The following is a 26,194-nucleotide window of genomic DNA, read 5'->3' as shown; positions in this document are numbered from 1 at the left end:
AAAAGTGAAAAATAAGCCAATTTTATTGAAGAAAGAATACATCATATACTATGGACAGCAATTTTAGCGAAACAAGCAGTCAACACAGTCATCAATCAAAACACAAAGAAAGTTCTTAATACTAGCTTCACAGATGCCCTGCTATATAAATCTAATGCATAATTGTTCCCCACCAGAATTTTAAAAAGTTCAACTTTCCTAAATTACAACAACATTTGCATCAAAATGTTTGTAGGTTTTCATATGTGAAGGGTAATAAGTCAGAGTATCATTACAAACTGACAGATCCTCTGATCTGTAAAAGTTGTCTTCAAGTGCAGAAGATAAACCAGATTGTTCCTCTGTACAATTTCTCAGAGTAAACTCCTTGGTAAAGCAGAATTTAATCTGGCCTATTACTTGTAGCCGTCCCTGAAGAAGGAAAACAAAACAACACTGTAGAAAAAGTATATAGGAAAGTTTATAAAGAAATTATTGATATTTCAGTGGTTGAGAGTTCAGCAGAATGAATTTAATCTTCAGAAGCCAACAGTTACAGCTGCATGATACTCTACATTTATAGTTACCAAAGAACACAATAAACTTAGAATAGAATAGAATAGAATAGCAGAGTTGGAAGGGACCTTGGAGGTCTTCTAATCCAACCCCCTGCCTAGGCAGGAAACCCTACACCACTTAATATCTACTACTTGGAATAATGCTGATTTTTTTCAGATCAGAAATAGATGGCCAAGATATAAATTAAGTCTATTTTGACATACTGCAGTAAATTTTATGAACTATTTTGCTCAAAACAGAACTCCCAGCAATAGAAAAAAAAGAGCACAATTTGAAGTCAGCAACCTTCTACATAAACAAACTGTACTTAGAAATGCATATTGATTTCTTAATTGTATTTTATTGCTGTTAAATGGCATTAAAAGTATTCAGAATGAAGCTGTTCCTTGAAAATATTTTAAAAACCATATACCTAAAATAGACCTCAATATAGTTTCTGTCAACAGATGCAAAAGGCAATGCATTTTCTACTTAGGCAGAACTTTAGAAAATGTTTTCTCAAGTAGGGCCCCTTCATCAAATATACCACAAATGAGAACTGACAGAATCAGTTTTCCAAATGGCATTGGCTGCCACCTCATCAATGAAACAGGCAAACAAAGTAACCAAAAATGTCACTAGGTGAAGTCCAAAAAAAGCACCTCAGCATTCATATTTTCTATATCATCTAAAAGTTATTTTAAACTAAGTGATCTGAAATATAAACCTACAAAGGCACATTTGAAAAGAAATATTTAATCTACATATTGCCATAAACCTAAATCATATGAAAGCTAGCTACGTGCAGTTTTAACTTTCTTTCATTTTTACTTCCCATTTAAAGTCTAAATCTGGACAGATGGAAAGAAAGAAAGGCAGAGGGAGGGAAGGAGGGAGGGATTTTCATCATTATTGAGGGCAGACTGATGAGTCTGTATTGAAAAATATCTGAAAGAATGATTAAATAACTAATGTATTTAATCTTCAACTTCCAAATATTAAAACAATGTTTTTTAAAAAAAGAATGATTAAATATTAACTAGACAGGCATTAAGAGAAATATGTACCTCTTCAGGAGGAATACACTGAATCTTTGGCATTATATTGTAAAATTTTTCAAGAGCTTCTTTGATGACTGTCAGCTGAAGATTTAAGCATGAAATAAATAATATAAAAAGAATCAAGCATCTGTTTAACAAAAGATGTGTTTTCATAGTCTAGAATTATGAAAACTCTGTATGAAAATAAGAAAAATAATAATATACAAGTTGTGAGATGAAAGTCTGCATTTGTAATAGAATTGTCTCTTTTCATACTTCTTCCCAAAGTTAACTCTTAAATTTCCTGAAATGAATTTTAATTAGATATGTTTGTTCTTCTAATGGAATTCTTCAGTGGAAAGACTTAATTAGATTCTCGTCACCACTAAGTATTATACAACGACAATTAAAGGCTACAGTTTTGCAGAATGCAATGCAGAGTGACCTTTTCTCTCACCTGATAGTAAGTAGAGCCTGGCGTTATCCCAACTTTCGAGAGAACACTGAAAGAGAAAGAACTCTTATCAAGCATTAAAAAGACAGAATTCACTATATACAATTAAACAACAGAGAGATTCATCATTATTTTCCCACATGTAAAAGATTACATAGAAAACACATATAAGACTTCAAGAAGTCAAATTCTTGAAATCTTCTATGTCTACACAGTATGTCCAACATTGTTTGACTAGTATTACATTTTGCTGCTCACTTTCTCTTAAAATTGTTATAAGGCCTATTGTATATATCTGGAACATTGGGGTAATAATGCTGAATTGATAATCCATAGAATAAGTGAAACCTTACAATGTTCATAAAGTAACCCACTCATTTTAGGGCTACTTATACATTGTACACTGACAAACATTACATGACATCAATTTTCTAAAAACAGATTGAAAATTCCTGCTGTATCTTTCAGGGAATGCTTGGAGCCCTGAAAGCTCTTTATTAGGAAAATGTGTTATGGCAGACAGGTTTCTAGACAAAGCTTCTAGTTTATGTAGTTTGACCAAATGCAGTAATACAGTAGTACAGTAATTGTGCATATTTTACGATGTCCCATCAGAGAGGAAATTGAAAAGAAATAGCTAGCAACCTACAAGAATTGAGTATTTACAAAATATTTCAAATTATGCCAACTGAGACTATTTTTCCAAAATGCTGTGTTATCTCCAGTCTTCTTCATTATCTGTCTCAAGGATACTGTATATGCACACATATAATGGTTTCTTGTTTGATATTTATGACTAATTTGAGGAATTGCATTTCATTTATTGATCCACAATATCTAAATTTCTCATGTTCATTTAATATTTATATTTGATAATCACATACAGAACAAATGCTTACAGCCAGAATTGTCTTGGACTGGCACTTAGTGATGTCTGTACTCACCTATACTTACTTGTTTTTTAGCCCAGCTGAAAGGCGCAGCAAACAGATTGCTGCACCTCAGCTGTTTTGGCACGCCTCAGCTGCAGTAGAAGGTAGGTTTTTTAGCTTTGTTTTAACCTACTGCATGAGCGTGCAAAGTGCAAGCTCAGCGAACTGGTTGTTATCACAGGTTGAATCACTGCTATAATACCTAGAGTTGGGATCTTCCCACCAACACAGAGACTCATGAGAGATCTCAGCAATACCAATAGATTCAAGACTAAGTGATGGTATAATGTTTTTGTTATGCATCAGCAACTTCCCTGAACAAATATTTTTCAACTTCTAACCTTTAAGGAAGCATTAGACTAAGCCCTACATACCTGGCAGACTCAGGATATAATAACCACTTTTATTTCTGTAAATAAATGAAATACTGCATACTCCTTAACAGAGAGTCTTACATAGTAAGAGTAGTAGTGACTCTGAGAAAATAATTTTCCCCACCTGTTAAGGTCAATTTTTCTATAGAGTTCCAGTGTCTTCTGAAAATACTTTTTTTGTGAGTTAAGAGCCTCTAACTCAGCTGCACATGTCCCATGTTTTTCCCATTCATGTCTCCTATGTAAAGAAAAAAAGGTTAAAAAATAACTAGTATCTTGAAACACCAATGTATTTGGAAAACTATACAAAAATTCTGTAATCTTCTAATATTTATTTGAGAAGAAAATCTCAATTGTGAGTCTAGTCAAGATTCTACCACTTTGCTCATTGCATTGGAAAGCTAGAAAATTCAAGCATAAAGCCAGCTTTAGTAATTGTTCTTCTTAAGAGATACAGTTAGATACAACAGATCTAATGATAGGTAATGTATGATAATGCATGTTTTGCAACTGTAATATCTTTTATAGCTTATTTATTATTTATTTAAATATTTTGACTGCTCAACTCCAATGAACTCAGCGCAACTATTATTCCTTAGGGATGCTCTAAATCAGGGGTGCTTAATTCTGGCCCGTAGGGGAAGAATTAAATGGAAACGGTGAAGGACCATCCCGCAGTGCCTCTGCCAGTGAAAATGTGTATGGCCCCCGGGCTCCGTTTTGGCTGGCAGAAGGTTTCAGAAGGCCATCCATGCCAAATATGGGACCCGAAGGCCAAACAAAACAAAAGGAGAAATGTTTCCCCTTTTGCATTTAAGCATCCAAGAATGGACAGGAAAGGAGAAAGGAAAGAGGAAAGACAAGGAAAAAGATGGGAAGATGGAAAGAGAGAAAGGAAGGCAAAAGGAAAGAGGGGAAGGAAGAAGAAAGAACAAAGAGGGAAGGAAGGAGGAATTCCTGCCTTAGCACTTGGCCACCAGGAGACGGCAAGGGTCCTCTGGAGGACAAGAGTTTGGCGCTCTCCCTGGTCACGCCTTCCTTCACTGGAGGCAATGGGTCCCCTCAGCCCCGCCCAGGCCACCAGCATGAGCAATGTCAAACGTTGGTCATGCCCATCCTGGCCATGTCCGCCCATCCCCCCAAGGTCAAACACAACCCTGATACGGCCCACAATGAAATTGAGTTTGACACCCCTGCTGTAAATGGTACTCTAAATGTGTATTTTCCAAACTCCTTTGTATATATAAAATTATCTCCTTAGTATATATGAATGTCTTGGATAGGTCTCTTTCTGCTGAGAAAAGGATTTCTTTTTATGAATAATTTAAATTAAATGACAAGAGAAGTGAAGGTGTGATGGTTAAGTTTCTGGACACCAGAAACAGTTTGGAGTCTTCTGAATTTGCTTTTCAAAAGCAAGAAAACTTAGCATTTGAGAGAAGACATGCTGCAGTCATTTTTCATGTGGAACTGGAAACTATGGAAACCACAAAGTGTAAAGAAAAGCTTTGTTTTTACTTTATCAAATGAAAAGAAAACAATCTTGTCCTTGTGCCTAACAAATAGTCATTTTGTAGCATATCAAGGACATTGCTACCAACTTGATGGACACACAGAATAACAAAGGTTAATTGTTGAATACATTTTTTCAGTGAAAAAATGTCAGTACGGAAACTTTATTTCCCATCAAGGTTACAAATCAGAAAAATAAAAGCAGTTCTAGTATAAAATAGAAGACAAATCAGTTTATCTGTTCAAGTCTTAAAGCATTCATTTTTTTTCCTGGTGGGCTGTATTCATGAGGCAGACTTAAACAAAATATATGGCATCTTATAATGTAGTCTGCATTTTTCATTCATAATTCCTTACTTTTAATGCTGTGTTCATATATTTTTGCTTTATGGTATTGTGGTTACTACCAATGTGGAATTGCATTTGCCCTGCATGTGGGCCACATTGCTGCAATGTGGTTACTTACAATCTGCTTAGAACCCACTCAAACTAAGGTAGTGTGCATGTTCCATAAACAAATAATATTAAAATGATTACTTAATTTCAACTGAACGATATGCAACTGTATAAATGAGGATAATACATAAACAGCCATTTCTCAAAAAAATCTTCGCTTAATTGCTATTTCATGTTAGGGCTATGTAGTATTTTAGAAATGATTTGGAAAATGAGCTTTGCAGTTTACAGGAGTATGAATATAGTACCTGTTTGCAGTGTTTAAAGCAGCTTCAGTAAATTGGAAATAGGTGTTACATTTACACTCCTGTGCTCAACAAAGCACATGCTCCAGGGATTGTGTGACTGTACTCTATAGTGACTCTGATTCTGGGAAAGTTGTGGCTCTTTAAAGAGTTACATACTAATAGGCTATATATTATTGGGAAACGTCTAGCCAGGCAGAGCGGAGTCTCAAATGGGGGATTAGCCTTGAATTGCTCCACAGGTCCAAGAGATTTTTCCCCACCCCCCTTTTTAAGTGCCAGAGAACCTTATTTATCTGTTTCCATGAAAAGGCAAGCAGTCTGGAGTTATTTTTGTATAGTAGAGAGATTATAATAAAGTATTAACTCATTTTCCTTTAATGTCTAGTTTGGGCTTTTGTTATATGTACTTCTATTTTAAACAGAAAAGCTAAAGGCAGTCATAATGATGCAGCAAATTAAGGTTAAGGATCTGAACGATGATGCAGTCAGATTACTTCTTCATACTTTTTAAGCACTTTCCCAAGTGCTTAAAAATTACTTGTCATTGGTACAATATATCTGTTCATCTTTTAAAAATAAGCACAAAAAGGTGCAGTCAAAATTGTACTTAGAAGTCTTAGAAATCTTACATGGATATGTTCATGTAGTCTCCTAAAATCAGGTAGAGCTTGGGGAAGCTTTTACCTTTCTTTACTGGGAATCAATGGATATTACATACTAGAGCTCTGAAATTATTCAGATTTGATTCCAAAAAGTTGCTTTGAAGAGTACAGAGATATGAACACAGCAGCTTTTTCTGAAACATGTGAGTTGTATCTTTTTCTGGATTTGTGCAGTAGCTGCAAAGGGCAGTTAATAATCCTAGTTAAAGATACATTTATGTTCATGTGCCAAGACAGTATTTGTCATGCTCCAAATTAGCTTTATAGAATTGGAGCCAAAGTACTCACAGTACAGTGTATTAAACATAATACAAGCTTAATGGATTTCTTTTCATAATCAATATACTGGATACTTTACAAAATAATGTAACAGGACATAATTAGTGCCATAAATTTTAACTAAATGTTCTTAAAGATGAGTTTGACTGAAAACATTAAAACTGAATTTTATAGTTGAACTCTCGTGAGGGTCAAAAATACCATCTATATGTCTAAATACAGTATGTTATTTGAGAAAGCATGAATGCTGAAACAAACTAATCGTCAGAAATCCATAGTTTGTATTATCTGCATATCTGACTCCTATTGTTACCTAGGGTGTTTCATTTAGAAAGGCAACTAAAATTAAGCATTTATACAAAGCCATCAATAGGGTTAAATGTGACACAACTCACCATAAATAAGTATGGTTTGTATGTAGTACATCTGGCCAATATTCGTTCATGTCTTCCATAAAATCCTAGCAATATAAAAAAACCTATAAAATTAAAAAGCAAGGATATGATGCAAACTCCATCTAGATTTTTTCAATGAATGTTTCATTTTATTTTATTAGATTTTAATCTCTTTATTGTTTTATAAATAATTGAAGATGGCGAACATAACCTTTTCTCCACAACAGCCCTGTGAGGTGAGCTGGAATGAGAGAGAGTGACTGCCCCCCTTTCATGTATAAAGTAGGACTAGAACTCATAATCTCTTGATTTTTAACCAGAACTTTAACCACTACATCCAACTGGCTGTATAAAATAGCCTCGTATCTATAAAATACTTCACACAACAGCTTTAGTTAACATGTGATTATGGTAATATTGGAACTTGTAAAGCAACTCTGCAAATTATTTAAAAAGGGACTCAAAAATGAATGACTCATCCTCTTTTTCTAGTTCCTGGTTTGGTAATAAACGTTTGCTGATTGAAATGTATTAATAAATAATACCACTTTGGCAGAGTACCCTAAAGCTTTTCTGAGTCCAGTCAAATTCTTGACTTAATTATTATTATAGTTTTTCTTCAAGTACTCAGTACCTACAATTTATTTGATTCATACCTTAAGTTCAGATATATTGAAGTGCCAACTTCTATTACATTCTGCAGCTTTATCAGGCCTGGGGAAGAAGCAGAACAAAAGAGTGCAAAGGGTGAAAAACCAACTGTTCTAAATGGTAGTGGAATGCATTCTCCTTCTCTAACATACATCTTGTGAAATGGGAGACATCACAGGATTGTCTTGAGAAGAGTTAAGGACAGATGATATAGTACGTACCTTATTCGATATCATAAAGGTTAAAAAAATTGAGAACATAAAAAAAAATTATATAATGTAATCTCATAGCAATTTAGCATAGAGATGTACAATTAGTGATTCCATAACTTCCTTTTTTGGGAGACAAACAAATCCCAGTAAATAAACCAAACTATTTATAAATATAAAAGGAATATTAAATTTTAATTTACCTAGAAATCCTGGTATTTTTATATAAGTGTTTTGATTCATGGATTACCATAGATTATTTATAATAACAAATCATTTATTTAAAAAAATCATTTATCATATAATAAAAACTTTCACCTTCTATGGGCATCAGACCAGAATATTTCAAATATAAGATACTATGAACTTAGAAAGACTAGCAATACAAGATTTTTTTCTCCCAAATTTATACCTTACCAGAATCCATGGATTGTCCAGTACATTGGTGGTTCTTTGCATTCATTTTCGTTCATCTAGAGAAAATAATGGGCTATTAAAGGAAAACCATTTTTATGCAGAATGGGAAAAATAGCGTCTAATTCAGCTGTGATTCAAATTATTAATTCTGATTGTTGTTTCAATTTGTCTCAAATTTGATTGAGGCATCTGATGTAATGATTCAGCATGAATTCAATCTATTTGTTTTGATTTAGACCTTGGGAGTCAAACTTTTGTACAACCCTAGAAGGTGAGTGTTTTAAGGAAAAAAAACAGAAATCATCAATATCCAATTGGGCTGACAGACAACCTCACAACATCTGCAAAATATAGCAGAGGTTCCTGTTCACAAGATAAATATGATGGTGGGCAATCTCAAACTGAGTATTCCAACACATTGTCCAGAAGAAAAAGCAGAAAGTAATTTAAGCTAATCGTTTCCTGATGAATTAGAAAGAGGAACAGTTTCTTCCTGGAATGTTCTTATCCATCATTATATTTTTTTATCTACAATAATACTTACAGAGTCTTGATGTAGTTCAACAGTGCTCAAGTAAATAAAGATGGTGTGGAAGAATAATGTTTTATTTTGGAACACAGCAGTCCTTTTTTTACTTATTAATTTAAAAGACACTTAATTAACTTTAGTGAGACATTGAATGTGACAGTCAACCAAGGAGGTATCCCAAAGATACCTCTTTTAAATAACCTGGACTTAGACTGTGCAGGCCTTTGTGGATTATTTTAGAAAATACCTTCCCATAAATGGCCTAATAGTTGAAGCTGATAAATAGTATTCATCTCATTTATAATTATTCATAGGCCATATTGTAACTGGGAGAAAAAACCAACAATACAGTTTGATGCAATTTCTCCAGCTACCATTCTTTCTGGAATGTTACACTGAATGTGTATGAAGACTGAGTGGTGAAGGATTTGGTTCTACATCTGCTGTGCTATAATCTCAAACCAGTAAAATTACCGTATTTATCGGCGTATAACACGCAGTTTTAAAACTAAAATTGCAAGCTTAAACCCTGCCTGCGTGTTATACGCCGATACTGCGTGTTATACGCCGGGTCCCAAACTGCCTGCTCCAGCTGATTCACCGGCGCCCATGATACTCATAGAAGTGCAGCATCCATTTCATGGCAGCGGCGGCGGCTCTCCAGCTACCCTGCCTGATATAACCCCTACCTTGCAGCAGTGGCGGCAGCTCTCCAGCCACCTGCTGTTCGCTTTAACCCCATCATTGAACAAGCGGCGGCTGGAGAGCCGCCCGCTGCCTGATTTAACCCCATCCTAGCAGCAGCGGCTCGCAGCGGCCAGAGAGCCGCCCGCTGCCTGATTTAACCCCATCCTAGCAGCAGCGGCTCGCAGCGGCCAGAGAGCCGCCCGCTGCCTGATTTAACCCCATCCTAGCAGCAGCGGCTCGCAGCGGCCAGAGAGCCGCCCGCTGCCTGTATTTTTTCTCCATCATTGCGGGTGCTTACCTTCCCGCCCGCCTGCTCTCTGGTCCCAAGTGTACGCGCCGGCATTCTCCCAATCAGCTGTGAGTCCGCAGCCGCCCGCGCTGCTGTTTTAAAGGCTGCTCCTCAGGACCCTCCGAAAACTTTTTGGTTTTCCAAAAAGCAGTGATTCTGATTAAGTTTTTTTGCTCAAAGAGGTGTTTTTTCATTTCATATTTGCCTTTTAAGAGGAGTTAATGTTATAATTCATGTTCTAATGTTATAAATTTTAATCCAACATTAAGTTCCGAGCTTCCAAGTCATTTATTTTTAATGAAAAAAATTTTTACTCAAATTTTTGGGTTAAAATGGGGAATGCGTGTTATACGCCGGTGCGTGTTATACACCGATAAATACGGAGATACTATTAGCAAGCTTTATTTCATCAAGAAGTGCTAATACTGGAAACCCCGGAAAGTTGGTCCCATTTTCATAAAAATAAAAACACTGGTAAACTATTTGAAAATAGCCTCTTCAGAATACCTAGTATTAGAAAAAAAAAGTTGATAAAATCAGAGTAATTTGAAATTTATCTAAAATTTATTAATATACAATTTATCTAAAATTATCTTCATTTTGAATTAATACTTTGTCATATGAAGTATTCCATTTAATGACAAAATGGACTGATAAACCATGGGTGTTTGAAACCAGTTGTATATTTCTGGTTTTAAGAAAACAACCCTGGGTAAGAAATGTAAAATTTACGCAAGCCCAAAATCTGAGGGAGAATTTCTACAAGATGTTTTAAAAATGGCATTTAGATTCTTAAAAATTGGCTTATATGTATCCGAACCTACAACCTAAATGCTGGAGATGTGATTGTGCTGATGCTACGTATTATCATATATGGTGGACTTGTAAAAAGGTCAAAGCATTTTGGATAAAAATATGGTGGATTATGCAAAATATCTTTAAAAAGGGGATAAAGTTTACCCCTCAGTTATTCTTGTTAGGTATAACTACTGATTGTACTGTTATAGAGACTAATTTGATTTTGAACCTAACAATGGCAGCAAGACTATTGGTGGCACAATACTGGAAGAAGGAAGATCTGCCTACTATTCAAGACTGGAGATTAAAAGTAACAAATTTAGCAGAGATGGCTAAAATATCAGCATAACTCAAGGATCATTCAGACGAGAAATATAAGCAGGAGTGGAGAAGATGGATTGATTATATTCAAAATAAATATGGGACTAAGAAACTCCAGATAGCCTATGATTGAATCAGCAAGGAATGACATAACCTGTTTAGAGTTAGCTTAACAAAAGGCGAGTTAAAGTACAAGTGGGGGATGATGCTAAAGTCTGTTAGTTTATTTTAGAATATGGTTCTTAAAGATTTATACCCTGTATTTGCTCTGGGAGGTCGGGGGGGGGGGGGTTGGAGGGGAAGGTGGGTTTGGGTCAGAGAGGGGAGGTAAATATTTGTAAAACCTTTTTTAAAACTTTTAATTAAAAAAAAACTAACTCTGTGTTATTCTGACATGTTCCCTATTTGTCAAGGCTTTTTTTTTCTTTAGCGCTTTTTAGAAGCATTTAGCTTACTACTAAGATAAGTAAAATATTCTACTTACTCCTTATATTAAAAACAACCCTTTTAGCCTTGCAAACCTTTTCTGACCACATTCACTGCAATGGTCACCATGCATGTAAGATGACATCTGGGACCAAATAAAAATTAACCACCCTTACAATGTTTGTTCTGAATGAAGGTTGGAATTGGACATGTGCATGTCTCTGAATATTATTTCACATTATTCTGAAGTTGTCAATTTTATTTATAATATTGGAAAGGTAATTATTAGTTTTGAAATGGTTGCTTGTATTTTATGTTAATATTGACTGCTAGCTTTGCAAAACTTTCTGATATAACATACAGATATAGCAAATAAATGCTTTGAAATTGAATCCTTTTTTCTATGAAATTATTAAATTTCTTTTAAAAAGTTAATTTCTAAATATAAATGCTTTCTTATTTTTAAAAATGGCTGTAGCTGGCTCTTATGTGGAAGACTATCACGTAAGACAATTTAATTGAAATCCAGAAATGGAGAACATATAGATCCAAACCATTTTGGTAGGGAGGAGTGAATTAGAACCCCATCTAGGTCTAGTATATAAAAACTATGTCATTTTTAAAAAGTCCCCCCCCTTTCAACTCCATCTCACTACCCATTGCAGCCCCTACCTTTCAGAGCATGCAGTGCACCATCTAGCTACCAAAATCCTACTTTTGCATTATGATTTAAGTTGGTTTAGAATATGGCAATATTTAAGTAAAAACTGTGGTTTAAAAGTAAACAATCTTGTTACCTGGTTTTAAGGAAGGCAATACTCCCATGTTAGAATTGCAGAGTGCTGTAAAAAGTAGTAATTGTTTAACAAAACACTCTGGCAGGCAATTTTTCATATGATAAAAAGAAAGTTGTAAATCCTATCACAACTGTTTTTTCCTCAAAACATTTTTTAGGCTACTTTAAATATGAGTCATAAAATACTTGCCATTTTTTCATATTCACCAATATTTCATTGAACTAGCAGAATACCCTTCATTAAAAACAAACTCAAATCCATTTGCAGTCAACAGTAAGTGTTACATTTATTTTGGCAAGAGAAGAGCAGGAATTCAGCCAATTTTGTGGTAGAAAATAAGTGGGGAAATTCATTGCTTTCAAGAGCTCAGTCCTTGACTATGGCATCAGAGACACTTAAAAGCAGAAAATATTTCCAAGTATTCTGATCAACAGTACAGTTCAGAGAAGCAGTTCTGAAGCTTAACAAAAAGTCTAATGGAAAAGATATGCTCACAATAGTCAGTGAATGGAGATATAGCTTGGCTTTTCTACAAAGTAACCAATATTATCACGTGGTACCTTGTAGGTGTTGGGGATCTCAATGTCTATCAGTGCTGAACAATGCAGCAGGGCAAATGTCAAAGTACAGCAGGAGGTCTATTCCAAAAGAATGTGAAGACTCTACTTTTATTCCAGCTTTTGTATTAGGTTAGGTGGTATATGTATCTTTATAATGGAGGTTCTGGTAAATTCCCCATTGAAATACTCAATGAGTGTTTCAGCTCCTTAATATTAGCAATTCCCAAGATTATTTTCTGCTCACCTGAAATTCACATATTTTTAATTGCTTCAAATCTTATAGCAAGAACAAAAGGAAACACAAGATGATTGAATCTTAACTTCTTAATATAAGATGACAGGATTTTCCTGTACAGTATATGCTTCTCCTTTTATGATGTAAAGAAACCAAGAAGTTTCTAACAGCCCTTCTTTTTTTAATTTCACCCACCAATAAAATAAGTAGGTTTCACTGCAGGATATCAAAGCTGTTTATAGTTGGATTTGTTTGAGCCTGAAAACTAGACTTTCCTAAGAAAGAGGTAATTTGAAAGACATTAGACTCCCCATGTCAAAAGCTACAAGCAAGAAATAAAGGCGCTTTCTGCACAGACAATAGATGTATTCATGGAATGAAACTATTTAGGCTGCATCCACAAGATGCCCCATTATTTCCACTAGATATATCTTCAGGCCAGTACGCATATTTTGTCAACACACAACTGAAGAATTCAAAAGATGTCTTAAATCCTGAGTCTGAGCACAAGAACTTCCATCCAGATAACCCATGGAGGTAGCATGAAGTGATGCAGTAAATAGTGGCAATATGCTCAGCCCCAATTTATCTGATACGTCTATTGTAGGACCACTTTCTTCCAGGTAATGGGGTCTATTCAGTGCCTATTCTGCAGTATGGATTTAGTTGCAAGAGTGACTGGAGTTCCAATTTCTGAGTCCCCTTTTTCCTTTTTCTACATAGGTTGAGTTAAGCTGTTATAAAAACCCTGAAATGGATGAATCTATCCTCCACTTAACATATGTAACTGAAAGCATAATAAAAAGGACTCATCTGTTATGCTTCTGTCACCTGATGATACGAAAATTTCTTACCCAGTGAAAATCTAGAAAACCACTACATAGCAATCACAATATAAAAACTATAATTTTCTGCTCTCCCTTAGTGGTCTACAGGTCAAACATCAACTGGGTTTACCCAAAGTTATAAGGAATAAAAAGAATTCAATTGGTCAACACTATGACAGCAGTGAAAAAGGGGGAAAACTGCAGGACATATAAACTGTTCACATGCACACACACATGCACATTGTTTATATGCACGCGCGTGTGTGTCTTCAGATCAGTTTTGAGTCCTGGCAATTGCAGTTTTCTTGGCAATATTTCAGAAGTGGTTTGTGACTGCTTCCTTCCTAAGGCTGAGAGAAAGTGATTGGCCCAAGGTCACTTAGCTCACTTTGTACCTAAGACGAGACGAGAACTCACAGCCTCCTAATTACTACCCTTGTGCCTTAACAATTACAGTAAACTGCATCTTGTGTACTAAGGAAGCTGCCATGTAATAGATGATATTTGTAGGCCTGGAATTTCAGCCAAGGGAATCACAAATCACAGCCTTTAAAATATCATATGCCTTACACCTGTATGGACAGCAGTGCAGTATGGACCTTTTTGGGATTGCAGTAAGGATATTCTTGGGGTTAGCAAGATTTAGTCTGGATGATTTCCTGATGGCTCTGGAATGGGAGCATAGTAAAGGAGTTGTATGGATTTACTGTTTGTTTTGTTTTGATTATATCTGTGAACAATCTGCTTTCACGTGTAGCAATAAAAGATGGGGATTGAAAAAGTAATGCTTAGGCGGTTGCTGTTTCCAGTTTTATGAGTTTTTAGGAGGTTTATTATGCTGATATGGGTATAAGTTTTATTGGGTTTGTTTTTTTGATTTGTATAACATCCAAGAATCTCATATGCTATAAATATTAATGTGACTTATTAACATTTTGTGATCCCTTCCTATGGACACATTACCATTATTACTGTTATTATAATAAAATGTAATATTGTTTGTGCTGTGATATTGGACATTGCTTTTTATTACATCTGAAACAACTGAATTAAAAAATGAAAACATGACATATTTCTCCAACTTCAGAAGATGATATTCTGAGATCCACCTCTTCTCACATTGTTTCAATGTGGATAATCTTATTTGAATTTGTGTAAGTCAGTGACAGGAAACTATTTTTTAAAGGTGTACATGTCACTTTGAGATTGGCATCTAGTTTCAATAAATAATACCTTAATTCTTCTAAACATTACCTTCTTTGCAAGGTCTGATTTTTAAAATTATTTGAAAATTCAGAACAATTCCTCATGGTTAAATATAGATATTTTAGCCATGTGCAGCAGCCAAAAGTTTAAGATCTCAATAATTCTTCTCATCTCTTGCATCTTCTTCATGATACAGCAAAATAAATATTTTAATATAGGCATACAGATAGCAAAGTAACTACAGCCATTTAAGAAGATCTTACCATGCATACAGTCACTGGCCAGTGATGAACTAAGTATAATTTTTCCCATTTATGATGAATACTGAAACATAAAATATTTAGAAAGAATATTTAGAAAGTTATTCTAACTTTATTGTCACTTTAAATGTACACTAATTGACATACATTAAAATTATTTTTTTAGATACTTAACATTCCAAAGGCATAACACTTCAGTAGTAACATTTTCCTGGTATAGTTCACACATAATGCTTTATCAAGGATTTTTTTTTTGGCTAACTGTAAACTATGAAGGTAACTACAAACTGTGAAGTTTAGCAGTACACTTCAAATTAAAGTCATATTTCAAATTGGTTTACAATGACTAGCTTATTTAAATAACGGCTTTTGTCTGAACCCAAAATGCTGATATACTCCACTCCTTTTTGTTTCTATAATCTGCCATAACCTCTGAGGTGCAACATAAAATACAGAAACCCAACAATTTCTCTCCAAACTACTACATTCTTTCTGGCAATAGTATTTTAAATTGTATTCATCTCAGTTTTACAACCTTTTTTGCTGTGTTCATAACTGAATCACTGTGGCCATTAAGTGAATCACATGGTGATTAAGTGACTCCAGCTCCCCCATTGACTTTGCTTGTCAAATGCCCCTTGGGAAAAGTGTAAATCATGATCACATAACCCAGAACACTACAACTGCTGTAAATACATGCCAGTGGCCAAGTAGCCTAATTTTGATCACATGCCACAGGGATCTTAGGACAGCTATAAGTTTGAGAACTGGGTATAAGTCATTTTTTTCAGTGGGGCATAATTTTGAACCGTTGTTAAATGAAGAATTGTAAATCAAGGACTATTTACACATGTCTTCATATTCAGTTTCCAACAATGACAACATTTACAGTGGAAACCACAAACATATAGATGAAGATGCAGTTAGCTCTATATGGATCGATAGAATTGAATTTACTCAATATGCTAAGCCAGAATGAGTTTGACATATTTACCTTTGGCTTAGCTTGTAGGTAAACCCTCCCTAGTGTCTTATGAACCATGTTTAATTGTTTTCATGTTGTATGAGTGATCTTACTGTAGTTTGTTAATAAAAGTGAGATTAAGAAAACTACACAGTGAATTATCATGTTGTATGAACATAGACTAATGTTGTCCGATCATGTCACAAGCATTTGTCATATTCATACTGAAAAAAACCTGAGGTATTTCATTTTAGAATGGAAAAAACATAATGCAATTCAATAAACACATTTTTTCAATTCTACATGAGCCTTATTCATAAAACAATAATTATGTGCTGATAGTTTTTGGTGAAATTAATACTGTACTTTTAAACAAAGTATAATTACATTTGTTCTATGGTGTTAAAACAACTTTAATAATAATCCATTATACAATTGCAAATACCCTTATTGGAGAAACCATGAGCATTGTATCAGAAAATGTAAACTGGATACATATATTTTAATTTACAGCCAATTTTTTTAACCACAAAAAGCAATTATTTCCTCCTTCAAGGCCTTTTGAAAACAAGGAATACCAAACATATAGCCTTCAGATATTGTTGAACTCTAGCATCTAACATATCTAAGAACATAATATTAGTTTAGTCCTATAATGTCTAATCAGCCAATTGTGTTGTATAGTCCCAGGTTCATTTGATGAGACTGATAGAGGAGTGAATCGTTTTACTGACTTCAGAGTCTTTAGAGGCTACCTTTTAACATTTTATTATTATTATTTTCTTTTGACAATAAACCTTGTTTTCTGATCCTGGAGTATAGGAGCTAACTTTAATCTTTTCCTAAGTTCATGATGCAGACATACTTAGTTGAAATAGCAGGCAGAAGCACAGAACTGCTAACAGTTGATTCCTGTCAAAAGAATCACTTCCATTAGTCAAACAGGAAGGTGCCTTTTTCCATGTCTCAAAATTACAATGGAAGATTGATAAATCCCTAAACTATATTTAAGAAAAAGGCAGAGGGAAAGGAGAGCTAATTTCCAAAAATGGGCAAACTAACTGGATGTTAATCTGTTTGGTTACTGGATAAACATTTTCAGGACTTCTTGTAAAATTAAACGTCATTGTCTTTAAAATTTTCATTTCATGTTACTTACCTATCAGCCAATAAATGTGTAGCAGATCCACAAAACAGAGCAAACCAAAAACATTCAACAAGCAAACCATAAGTAGTCACTGATTTCATGTTTATTTGCAATATATCTATGAAGGAAAGAAAAAAATGTAATACTGATAATTATTTTCTCATTCATTCAGAAGATGGAAAGCAAGTAGCTTGTTTTCCATCAACAAAATCTATATTATTACCCTTTAAATAAAATATCTAAAAAAGATAAAAAGTTATATAAAGTATACATGTTTTAAGTTTCTAATTAGAAACAATGATTATGATTATAACTTTACAAATCTGAAGGAGTCTGGTAGCATATTTTCCAACTAACAGATTTTATTAAAAGGTACAGATAGTAAGTGGACTGTAATCTTGATAGTTAAGTCATGCGATCATAAAGTAATGTAATAAAGTGTGATGTGATTGTCCCACTTAATGATAGCAGTTCCTAGTTATCATCATTAAGCAAAGGTCATGCAGATCATTAAGTAAGGACTTTACATAATCACAACTTCTGATTTCCTGAAAGTTTCTCCATTGACTTTGCTTGTGGGAATCCATCAGGAAAGGTTGCAAATGGTGATCATTTGACTATGGGACACTGATAATCAAAAATCATAATCATGTGACTGACTGCAGAAGTGCTGTGATTGTTCAAGAACTGGTCATAACTACCACTCCTTCAGTGCTATTACAAGTTTGAAGAGTTAGATTTGTTGTTAAACAAATACCATCTGTTTAAACATTCAGGAGCAACATTTTATCAGATGCAAATTTAAATTGGAGTGAGGTAGAGGTGAAGATAGCTTGGTTATGTGGATACAGATTAAATAAAGGTCTGTAACAGTGCTGTTGGTGTAGATGTTGGGGCAAAATAGGTATCTGATGAAGTAAGCTGTAACCTGGGAAAAATTTTGCTTTTTAATAAGGTATGTTAGTCGGAAATGTACAGTCAGATGACTGCTGATTTTTTTGCTGCCATAGATTAAGATAATTGTACTGCTACAATGAATAATCTCTGCTAACGCAGAATTAGAATGTCAATTTATGCAAGAACATTTTAACACTTTACCATAGTTATCTGAGTACATAAGTATTTCATTTCATTTTTTTTTCATTTATTAAAATTTATAGGCCGCCCTTTTCCCTGAGGGGACTCAGGGCGGCTTACAATCACAAGGGAGGGGGGTGCAGTATCAAAAGACAAAACAAAATGTGAACAAAGAAAAAATAATAAAACACAACTTTCGTTCAACAATCAACACTCAGGCGGGTAACTTGGAAACCTATCCCCAGGCCTGCTGGGAGAGCCAGATCTTGAGGGCTGCGCGGAAGGTCTGGATGGTGGTGAGGGTACGAATCTCAACGGGGAGATCGTTCCACAGGGTCGGAGCTGCAACAGAAAAGGCTCTCCTCCGTGTAGTCGCCAGTCGACATTGACTGGCAGATGGAATTCGGAGGAGGCCCAGTCTGTGCGATCTAATTGGTCGAAGGGAGGTAATCGGCAGGAGGCGGTCTCTCAAGTACCCAGATCCACTACCATGGAGTGCTTTAAAGGTGGTCATCAGTACCCTGAAGCGCACCCGGAGACCGACAGGTAGCCAGTGCAGCTCGCGGAGGATGGGTGTAACGTGGGCGAACCGCGGTGCGCCCACTATCACTCGCGCGGCTGCATTCTGGACTAACTGTAGTCGCCGGATGCACTTCAAGGGCAACCCCATGTAGAGCCCATTGCAGTATTCCAGCCTAGAGACCACAAGGGCTCGAGTGACTGTTGCGAGAGCCTCCCGATCTAGGTAGGGCCGCAACTGGCGGACCAGGCGAACCTGGGCAAATGCCCCCCTGGTCACAGCTGACAGCTGGTAGTCAAAAGTCAGCTGTGGGTCCAGGAGGACTCCTAAGTTGCGGACCCTATCTGAGGGGTATAAAATTTGACCCCCCAGCCTAAGAGTTGGTACATTAGCCAAATTGTTGGGAGGGAAACACAACAGCCACTCGGTCTTGTCCGGGTTGAGTACCAGTTTGTTAGCGCTCATCCAGTTCTTAACGGCCTCAAGACCCTGGTTCATCACGTCCACCGCTTCATTGAGTTGGCACGGGGCAGACAGATACAGTTGCGTATCGTCCGCATATTGGTGGTATTTTATCCCGTGCCTCCGAATGATCTCGCCCAGCGGTTTCATGTATATGTTAAATAGTAGGGGGGATAAGACCGAACCCTGGGGCACCCCACATGTTAGGGGCCTCAGGGACGATCTCTGCCCCCCGACCAACACCGACTGCGACCTGTCCGAGAGGTAGGAGGAGAACCACTGCAGAACAGTGCCTCCCACTCCCACCTCCCGCAGTCGTCGCAGAAGGATACCATGGTCGATGGTATCGAAAGCCGCTGAGAGGTCAAGGAGAACCAGGATGGACGCATAGCCTCCATCTCTGGCCCTCCAGAGATCATCGGTCAATGCGACCAAAGCGGTTTCTGTGCTGTAACCAGGTCTGAAGCCAGACTGGAAGTGGTCAAGATAACTAGCTTCCTCCAAGGCCCGTTGAAGCTGGAAGGCCACCACCTTCTCAACAACCTTCCCGATAAAGGGGAGGTTGGAGACAGGACGAAAGTTGTTTAAAATGGCTGGATCCAAGGATGGTTTCTTCAGGAGGGGTCTCACCACCGCCGTTTTAAGTACGGCGGGGAAGTGCCCCTCCCGAAGGGAGGCGGTCACGACCGCCTGGATCCAGCCATGTGTCACCTCCCTGCTGTTGGCAACCAGCCAGGAGGGACACGGGTCCAGAATGCAGGTGGAGGCACTTACAGCTCGAATGGCCTTGTCCACATCCCCAGAGGCAACATCCTGGAACTCAACCCAGAGGTGATTTGCCAAGTAGTCCTCCTGTGTCTCGGCTGGATCTACTGCGGTGGAGTCCAAGTCCGACCGAAACCGAGCTATTTTGTCCGCCAAGAATTGAGCATAGTCCTCAGCCCTACCCTGCAAGGGGTCTCCCGCATCCCTCCTATTAAGGAGGGAGCGGGTTATCCTAAACAGGGCGGCTGGGCGTGACTCGGTGGACGCAACCAAGGCAGAGATGTATGATCTTTTGGCAGTTCTTAATGCCCGAACGTAGTCCTTGGTGCAGGTAGTCAGAAGTGCTCGGTTCGCCTCGGACTTATCGGACCTCCACAGGTGCTCTAGGCATCTCCTCCGGCGTTTCTTCTCCCGGAGCTCCTCGGTGAACCAAGGAGGCCTCCGGGATCCACTGACCCGGAGGGGCCGTAGTGGCGCAATCCGATCAAGGGACTCCGACGCCGCCGAATGCCAGTGTTTTTAAAAAAAACACTGATAAATAAGGAAAAGAATAATTTACATCACTACTTCTTACAACTTATCATAAAGGTTCTTCTGGACAGTAAATCAAACAGCAAGTTTTTCCTCATAAAATACATTAATAGTAATATCTACTTAAGAATGTTTATTAGAAATATATTAAAGAATAGCAATGCCCTTTATAAGTTTTCTTGGCTATTTAGACACTCAGAAATGTTATTTCAGCATCATTGTATTGGTAAACATTCCAATCCTACTGCAGATATGCAAATTTACATGCAGAGTGATATCATGGAATATATTAGGTTTCTAGTTTTCCTTCATTTTGCAGGTTATGGAGTACTACATGAAAAAAAATGCAAACATCTCTGATTCCTTTGCTCAGACAGGTCCTGAAAATGATATGACAATATAGTATTGCAGTGTTTGAATAGGCATTGAAGATGTGATTGGCAGGGTTGGATAATGCTATAAGGACTCTTATCATTTGACATATTCTGGGAAGATATCCCAAACCAATAGTGAGAAAGGAGAAAGCATTCTTACACACATCAGATGTCACACCTGTATGGCCCAAACAATAATCTGGTTTGTGTACAATACTTGTAACTATATGACTTTCAGATGAATTGCAGAGAACTGATTAGGGTTCAACTGCTGTTATGGACAGCGGACTGCTCAGAAAACAGGAACTTTTATCTATGCGTGGTGTACATGGAACAGATTGTAACATATCTGTTTGTGGTTAGAATAAATAAAGGTTTAATGGAAAGGATGTAGAGAAAAATGTTAAGTCTCCTGGGTATTGGCAGACTTCACTTAAATAGCACTGTAAGCATGCAAACACAGATACCAATTATAACAGATGTTCTGTTTGTTTTGTTTAGCAGTCAACCTCTGATCAGAACATATGCTAGAACAGAATTATTTTCAAACACAATGAAACATATTAGGGCAGAAACAATTCCTCTTATTCATCATTTATTTCGGTGCTGTTTGCATAGTTTTTTTTATATTCTTGTGTTCTCAATTATTCTGACTACACTAATTGGACAGACCTTTAGTGCATTGACTATACTAAAAGTAGTTTCCTCAAAATATTAACGTTATTGACTTGATCTTGCAAATAGCCTTTCACAGATAGAAGAGCACAAGTTACTTTTATGGGTTGAAGAGAGGAGGAGACTTTATTCTTAATCTGTATTTCTAGTACTGTTCTATAAGTAGTACTGGAATGCTGAGGCATGCATTCACTATTGTTTTGCTGATTCCTTAAAAAAATAGGAAAGTTTCAACTTCCCCTTTCTTGTGCAAAGAAGTTCATCCTGATACTTTTAGCATTCAGTTTCCTCTTTTTCCTTGAGTTGCATGTAACAATATAGTTTATGTCTTAAGTGGTAAAAAAGACAAACATTAATAAGAGTGCAATTATTAATGCACTGTTTTGGATAGGTTCATCAAATAAATGCTACAGACTTAATATCTTTAAAGGATATTCAGTCATTTCTTAATTTGTCAAGAAGCTCAATAATTATTTAAGGTCACCCATCTGTTCATTTTGCTTCTATACAATACCTGTTCATTATAATACTTTGTTTTGTTTTTTTTTAATTTTGCCTGCATTGTTTCTTTTTCACCTTTTATATTCTTTTTGTTCTAAATTATTTACTGTTTTGATTTCAATGATGTTTGCCACTGCATTTTAATTCTACAGTATTTTTATCTGATTTGCTTTAAACCACTATGAATTCTTTTGATTCAGCAATATATAAACAGAACAAAATATTGTAGAGAAATATTTACAAAATTCATCAGGCTGAATGGAACAAGTACCTCCCCGATTGGGAGGAAGCCTCAAACTAATTAAGAAAAACTAAAAAGCTCATTGTATAGAATACCAACTGCTTATTGGAAGAAGCTAGGATAGAGCCAGAAAACTAGGAACAAAAGTAAATGGAATGATGAGGTCTGGAAAATGACAGAACTGATACAGAGTGGTATAGTGTCCCTTTTATTTTATTTTTTGCAGATCTTAGTGGTATAGATTAAAAGGACAAAAGAGATTACGAAGGGTCTCCTGCTTGGGCAGGGGCTTGGACTAGATAACCTGCAAGGTCTCTAACTCCATCTGTTATCAGATATGCTTTATAACATAAAATAGCTTGGTTCATTGACTGTAAGGATAACATATAAATAAAAATGTTATGTTTGAACCAAATCATTACTTTTCAGCTCCAGCTTTGGAGTTAATCAAGGGGAGGCTTGATTTGTATTGCTACTTGTTGCCCAAGGTGTTCCAATAAATGGAAAAGCCAATCTCATCATTCTGTTGCAGAAACAAAGGAAAACTCTTGGCTTTATTCTACTCCTGAGTAGCTTGAATACTCCATATAGAAACATTATACATTGTGGCATTGAGTCAGCATCAGCAAGGTACTATCAGATGTCCATTGTTGCAATGATCAATTCTAAACTGCCCTGCTGAAAGAAATTTTGTTTTGTATCAATCAATAGGCAAGATACACACCCCCCCATCAGTCCATGAGCCACTAAGCCATGATAAAGTGGATTACGGAGCCCTCTCAAGCATAATAAATCAGTGCAGATAGTCTGTTACATTGGCTGTACAGGTAGTCCTCAACTTACAACCACAATTGAGATCAGAATTTCTGCTTAAGGCAGTTTTTCATGCCTAATTTTATGACTTTTTGTCATGATTGTTAAGCAATCCCTGCAGTTGTGAAATGAATTGTGTGGGTGTTAAGCTTCACCTGTGGACTTTGCTAGGAAGGTTGCAAATGGTTATTACATGACCCCAGGACACTACCACTATTGTAAGTATATGCCTATTGCCAAGAGCCCAAATTTTGATCATGTAACTATAGGGATGCTATGATGGTTTTAAGTGTGAGGATTAGTTGTCACTTTTTTCAGCACTGTTGTAATTTTGAACAATCAGTAAACATATGGTTATAAGTTGAGGATTACCTGTACCTGCAGGTCACACAGAGAAATAAACTAGCCAGCCAAATTTTAGATCAGCGTATCATACAAACCCACTTGGTATGATTACTTTATGGTTCAGTTCTTTGTATAACCCCCCCCTCCTCATATTAGGTTAAGTAAATCATGCTACTTTAGCTATGGGCAAGTGCTATGATTTAACTTTTGATATGGATGCCTTTCAAGATTCTGAGGTTAATGTAGTTAGACCAAGTTTGTTTTGAAAGGTTATTTATTGCTTCATGTGCACAAATGGTAAAACAATCTTTCAAAGCTAACTTGGTCTAGCTCTACTTAGTGCCTTGATAAGGCAAGCAGAGATCTCGTAGAGTGTACCATATATTTTATGGAAGTATGTCTATCATTGCCATTTATCTAATAACTTAACTTAAACATGCAATTATGCACTAGTTCTTATCCAAGTTTCAGCTAAACAATACAAAAGAGTTCTGTCAAATTATACAAAACGAAAATTCAAGGCATTCAGAAGAATATCCTGCATATTTTAAGAACACGTCATGGAAATTAATTTCCTAAAAACATAAAAACAGATTGAAGCAGCAAATTCTCAAACATTATCCAAAGGTTTTTTTTTGCTTCAAATGAAAGAAATATGGTGTTATGCTGAAGCAACTGGGCTATACGCTAAACAAAGGCTACTTCACAGATTCTAAACGCACAAACCTGAGAAACCCTGTTTCTTTTTACCGAGACTTATCGAAGGTTATTCAGAAGTCATCTCTGATAAATAAAGCACTGATTTCTCTTCCGTCCGAAATGAGTTCAAGAAAAACCAAAATACAAATCTTCAAGGATCCATTTCTTATAACTTCTTCCGGATAGTTCGCCGTATTTCTCGACGGATATATTCTAGGGCAAAGTATCGTCATAAAATGTTTCGATACAAAGTCAGCTTTAGGTGCTTTACAATTAACCAATCCGAATTCCGATTTTTTTTAAACAAAGCCGCACGCTAATCAAAGAACTTAAATTATCCCTAATTAAAAATCCACTTCAAAACAGAAAGACTTACAAGATGCACACTTCAGGAGCTGAAGGTTTTAATTAAAGTCAAAAGCCTCGAGACTTTGTTTTGTCTGGCTTGCGAAAACCAATCAGGAAAGCTCGCTCCCGTGTTAACTTTCGCTTCCCTATAGGGGCCAGCACTTCCGCTGCGGAATTAAACCCCGCCCATTTAACTTTCTTTGCGTGCTGGGTGGAGGACAAAAGGGATTTGTGCTATACACTGCCTCTTAACATTGTTAATAATCGCTTGTCTTCTGTTTGATTGATATTAAACATATGTACATACCTATTTGTAAGACTAAATCTATGTACTTTTTAAGATGTCCTATATCCCTGCTGTAGAAAGTAGACTATGAAACACAGTAATACCATAAGCGATTGTCATTTTTAAACTATTGATAACTTAAGTTTATTAAATCAGTCTAGGTTTTTTTTTAAAAAAATATCAGTCTAAGGATATTTTTAACTCTAAAGTGAGTGTATGCTAGAAAATGTCTCCTTTAAAATTGGTGGCAGTTTCAAGCAAGCATACAATGAAACAGTCTGATTATATGTAATTAATTATCACACATCAACTCTAACCAATGGGCTTTGCCAAGTCTGACATCATAAATGTGCATTTTGGTATTTTTTGTGAAACCGTTAAAGGCTATATGTTTAATCTATAGAACGAAGTATTGGACACATTCTATAAATTCTATAAATATTTTCAAATATTTAAATAACCAAAGGAAGACAAATGTCTTGTATCCAAATGTACTACTCAATCCTAGCCAGTTTGATTATTGAACAAACTCGGCTTAAACATAAGTATATTGTGTAGATACAAACTGTATCTGATTATTTGCAAGCTCGCAGAATCAGAATGAATTATAAGGAAGTTTAATTCATATTTTATAATGGAGATCTTTTTGACACAGAAATGCTGAGTTTGTTCAGCAATATTTTTGATTTTTCAGATGTTTTCCAAATATTTTGAGAAATGTATTCAACTTTTATTTTTTAAGAGATTACTGTTACAAACATGAAACAGCCAAGTACCTATTACCTCTAAGGCAGGAGTGTCAAACTCACATTGTCACGAGACGTATCGGGACATTTTTTCCCCTTCGCTAAACCGGGTATGGCCATGGCCCGCTCTAAGGCATCTCCACAGTCTTTATAGGCCTTAATGTTTCATTATTTTCTTTTATTGTGTAATATTTAAACTACTTAGGCATCTAATAGATCATGATAAATTTAGTGAAATCTCTGAGGAAATTGGCAGGAAATGCCACTAGAACATACACACAGAATTAGTATAATTACAAACAATCTACAATCTAGTTTGGAAAAATGAAAAATATAAATAAGCAATACCTCATTACTACCTCATAGAGTTCAGATAAAAAATAATACAAGATAAATTGTCACAGAAAGTTTCAGCTAGTAAATAATCTTTGCAGTCAGATTTCTTTGACAGATTTCTTTGAATATTGTTGCTTTTAAAGATTAGGACATGTATTTTTAGTGCCACCTGCAGCATGATTCTAGAAGTAATAAATGCCACATTTTTATCAGAAAGATTAAAAACACATTAAAAGATTTAACTTTCATTACCCAGTATCATG

The 26,194-nt window shown here is 36.1% G+C and overlaps 1 protein-coding gene across 2 annotated transcripts; it reads right to left on the bottom strand.

Annotated features, from left to right (window-relative positions):
• RNASET2 (ribonuclease T2) lies at nucleotides 1-24,726 on the bottom strand. 2 transcript variants are annotated; one of them, XM_087718191.1, is made up of 10 exons: nucleotides 24,592-24,726; nucleotides 17,225-17,330; nucleotides 15,105-15,165; nucleotides 8,167-8,222; nucleotides 7,546-7,603; nucleotides 6,890-6,954; nucleotides 3,462-3,575; nucleotides 2,035-2,080; nucleotides 1,605-1,679; nucleotides 1-411 (listed from the first exon to the last, which is right to left on the bottom strand). In XM_087718191.1, the coding sequence occupies exons 2-10, from the start codon at nucleotides 17,311-17,313 to the stop codon at nucleotides 199-201; spliced, it is 777 nt and encodes a 258-aa protein (XP_087574317.1). In that variant the 5' UTR covers nucleotides 17,314-17,330; nucleotides 24,592-24,726; the 3' UTR covers nucleotides 1-198. The 2 variants fall into 2 exon arrangements, with proteins under 2 accessions (XP_087574317.1, XP_087574318.1); XM_087718192.1 differs by lacking the exon at nucleotides 24,592-24,726 and adding an exon at nucleotides 24,243-24,544.
• Nucleotides 24,727-26,194: the final 1,468 nt, after the last annotated feature.

Source organism: Thamnophis sirtalis, unplaced genomic scaffold (genome assembly GCF_051295495.1).
Source record: "Thamnophis sirtalis isolate CommonGarterSnake01/CBP01778 unplaced genomic scaffold, rThaSir2_p1.2 scaffold_6, whole genome shotgun sequence".
NCBI classification, from domain to species: Eukaryota; Metazoa; Chordata; class Lepidosauria; order Squamata; family Natricidae; genus Thamnophis; species Thamnophis sirtalis.
Note: the sequence above shows the minus strand (reverse complement) of the source record. Positions and strands in the feature narration are given on the sequence as shown.

Bases quoted from the DNA above. Each gene is read 5' to 3' on its own strand.
- RNASET2 (XM_087718191.1), bottom strand. From the start codon at position 17,313: ATGAAATCAGTGACTACTTATGGTTTGCTTGTTGAATGTTTTTGGTTT. The intron at 15,166-17,224 runs GTAAGTAACATG...TTTATGTTTCAG, and splicing joins ACACATTTATTGGCTGATAG to TATTCATCATAAATGGGAAA. The intron at 412-1,604 runs GTACATATTTCT...TTCCTTCTTCAG, and splicing joins AGTGTATTCCTCCTGAAGAG to GGACGGCTACAAGTAATAGG.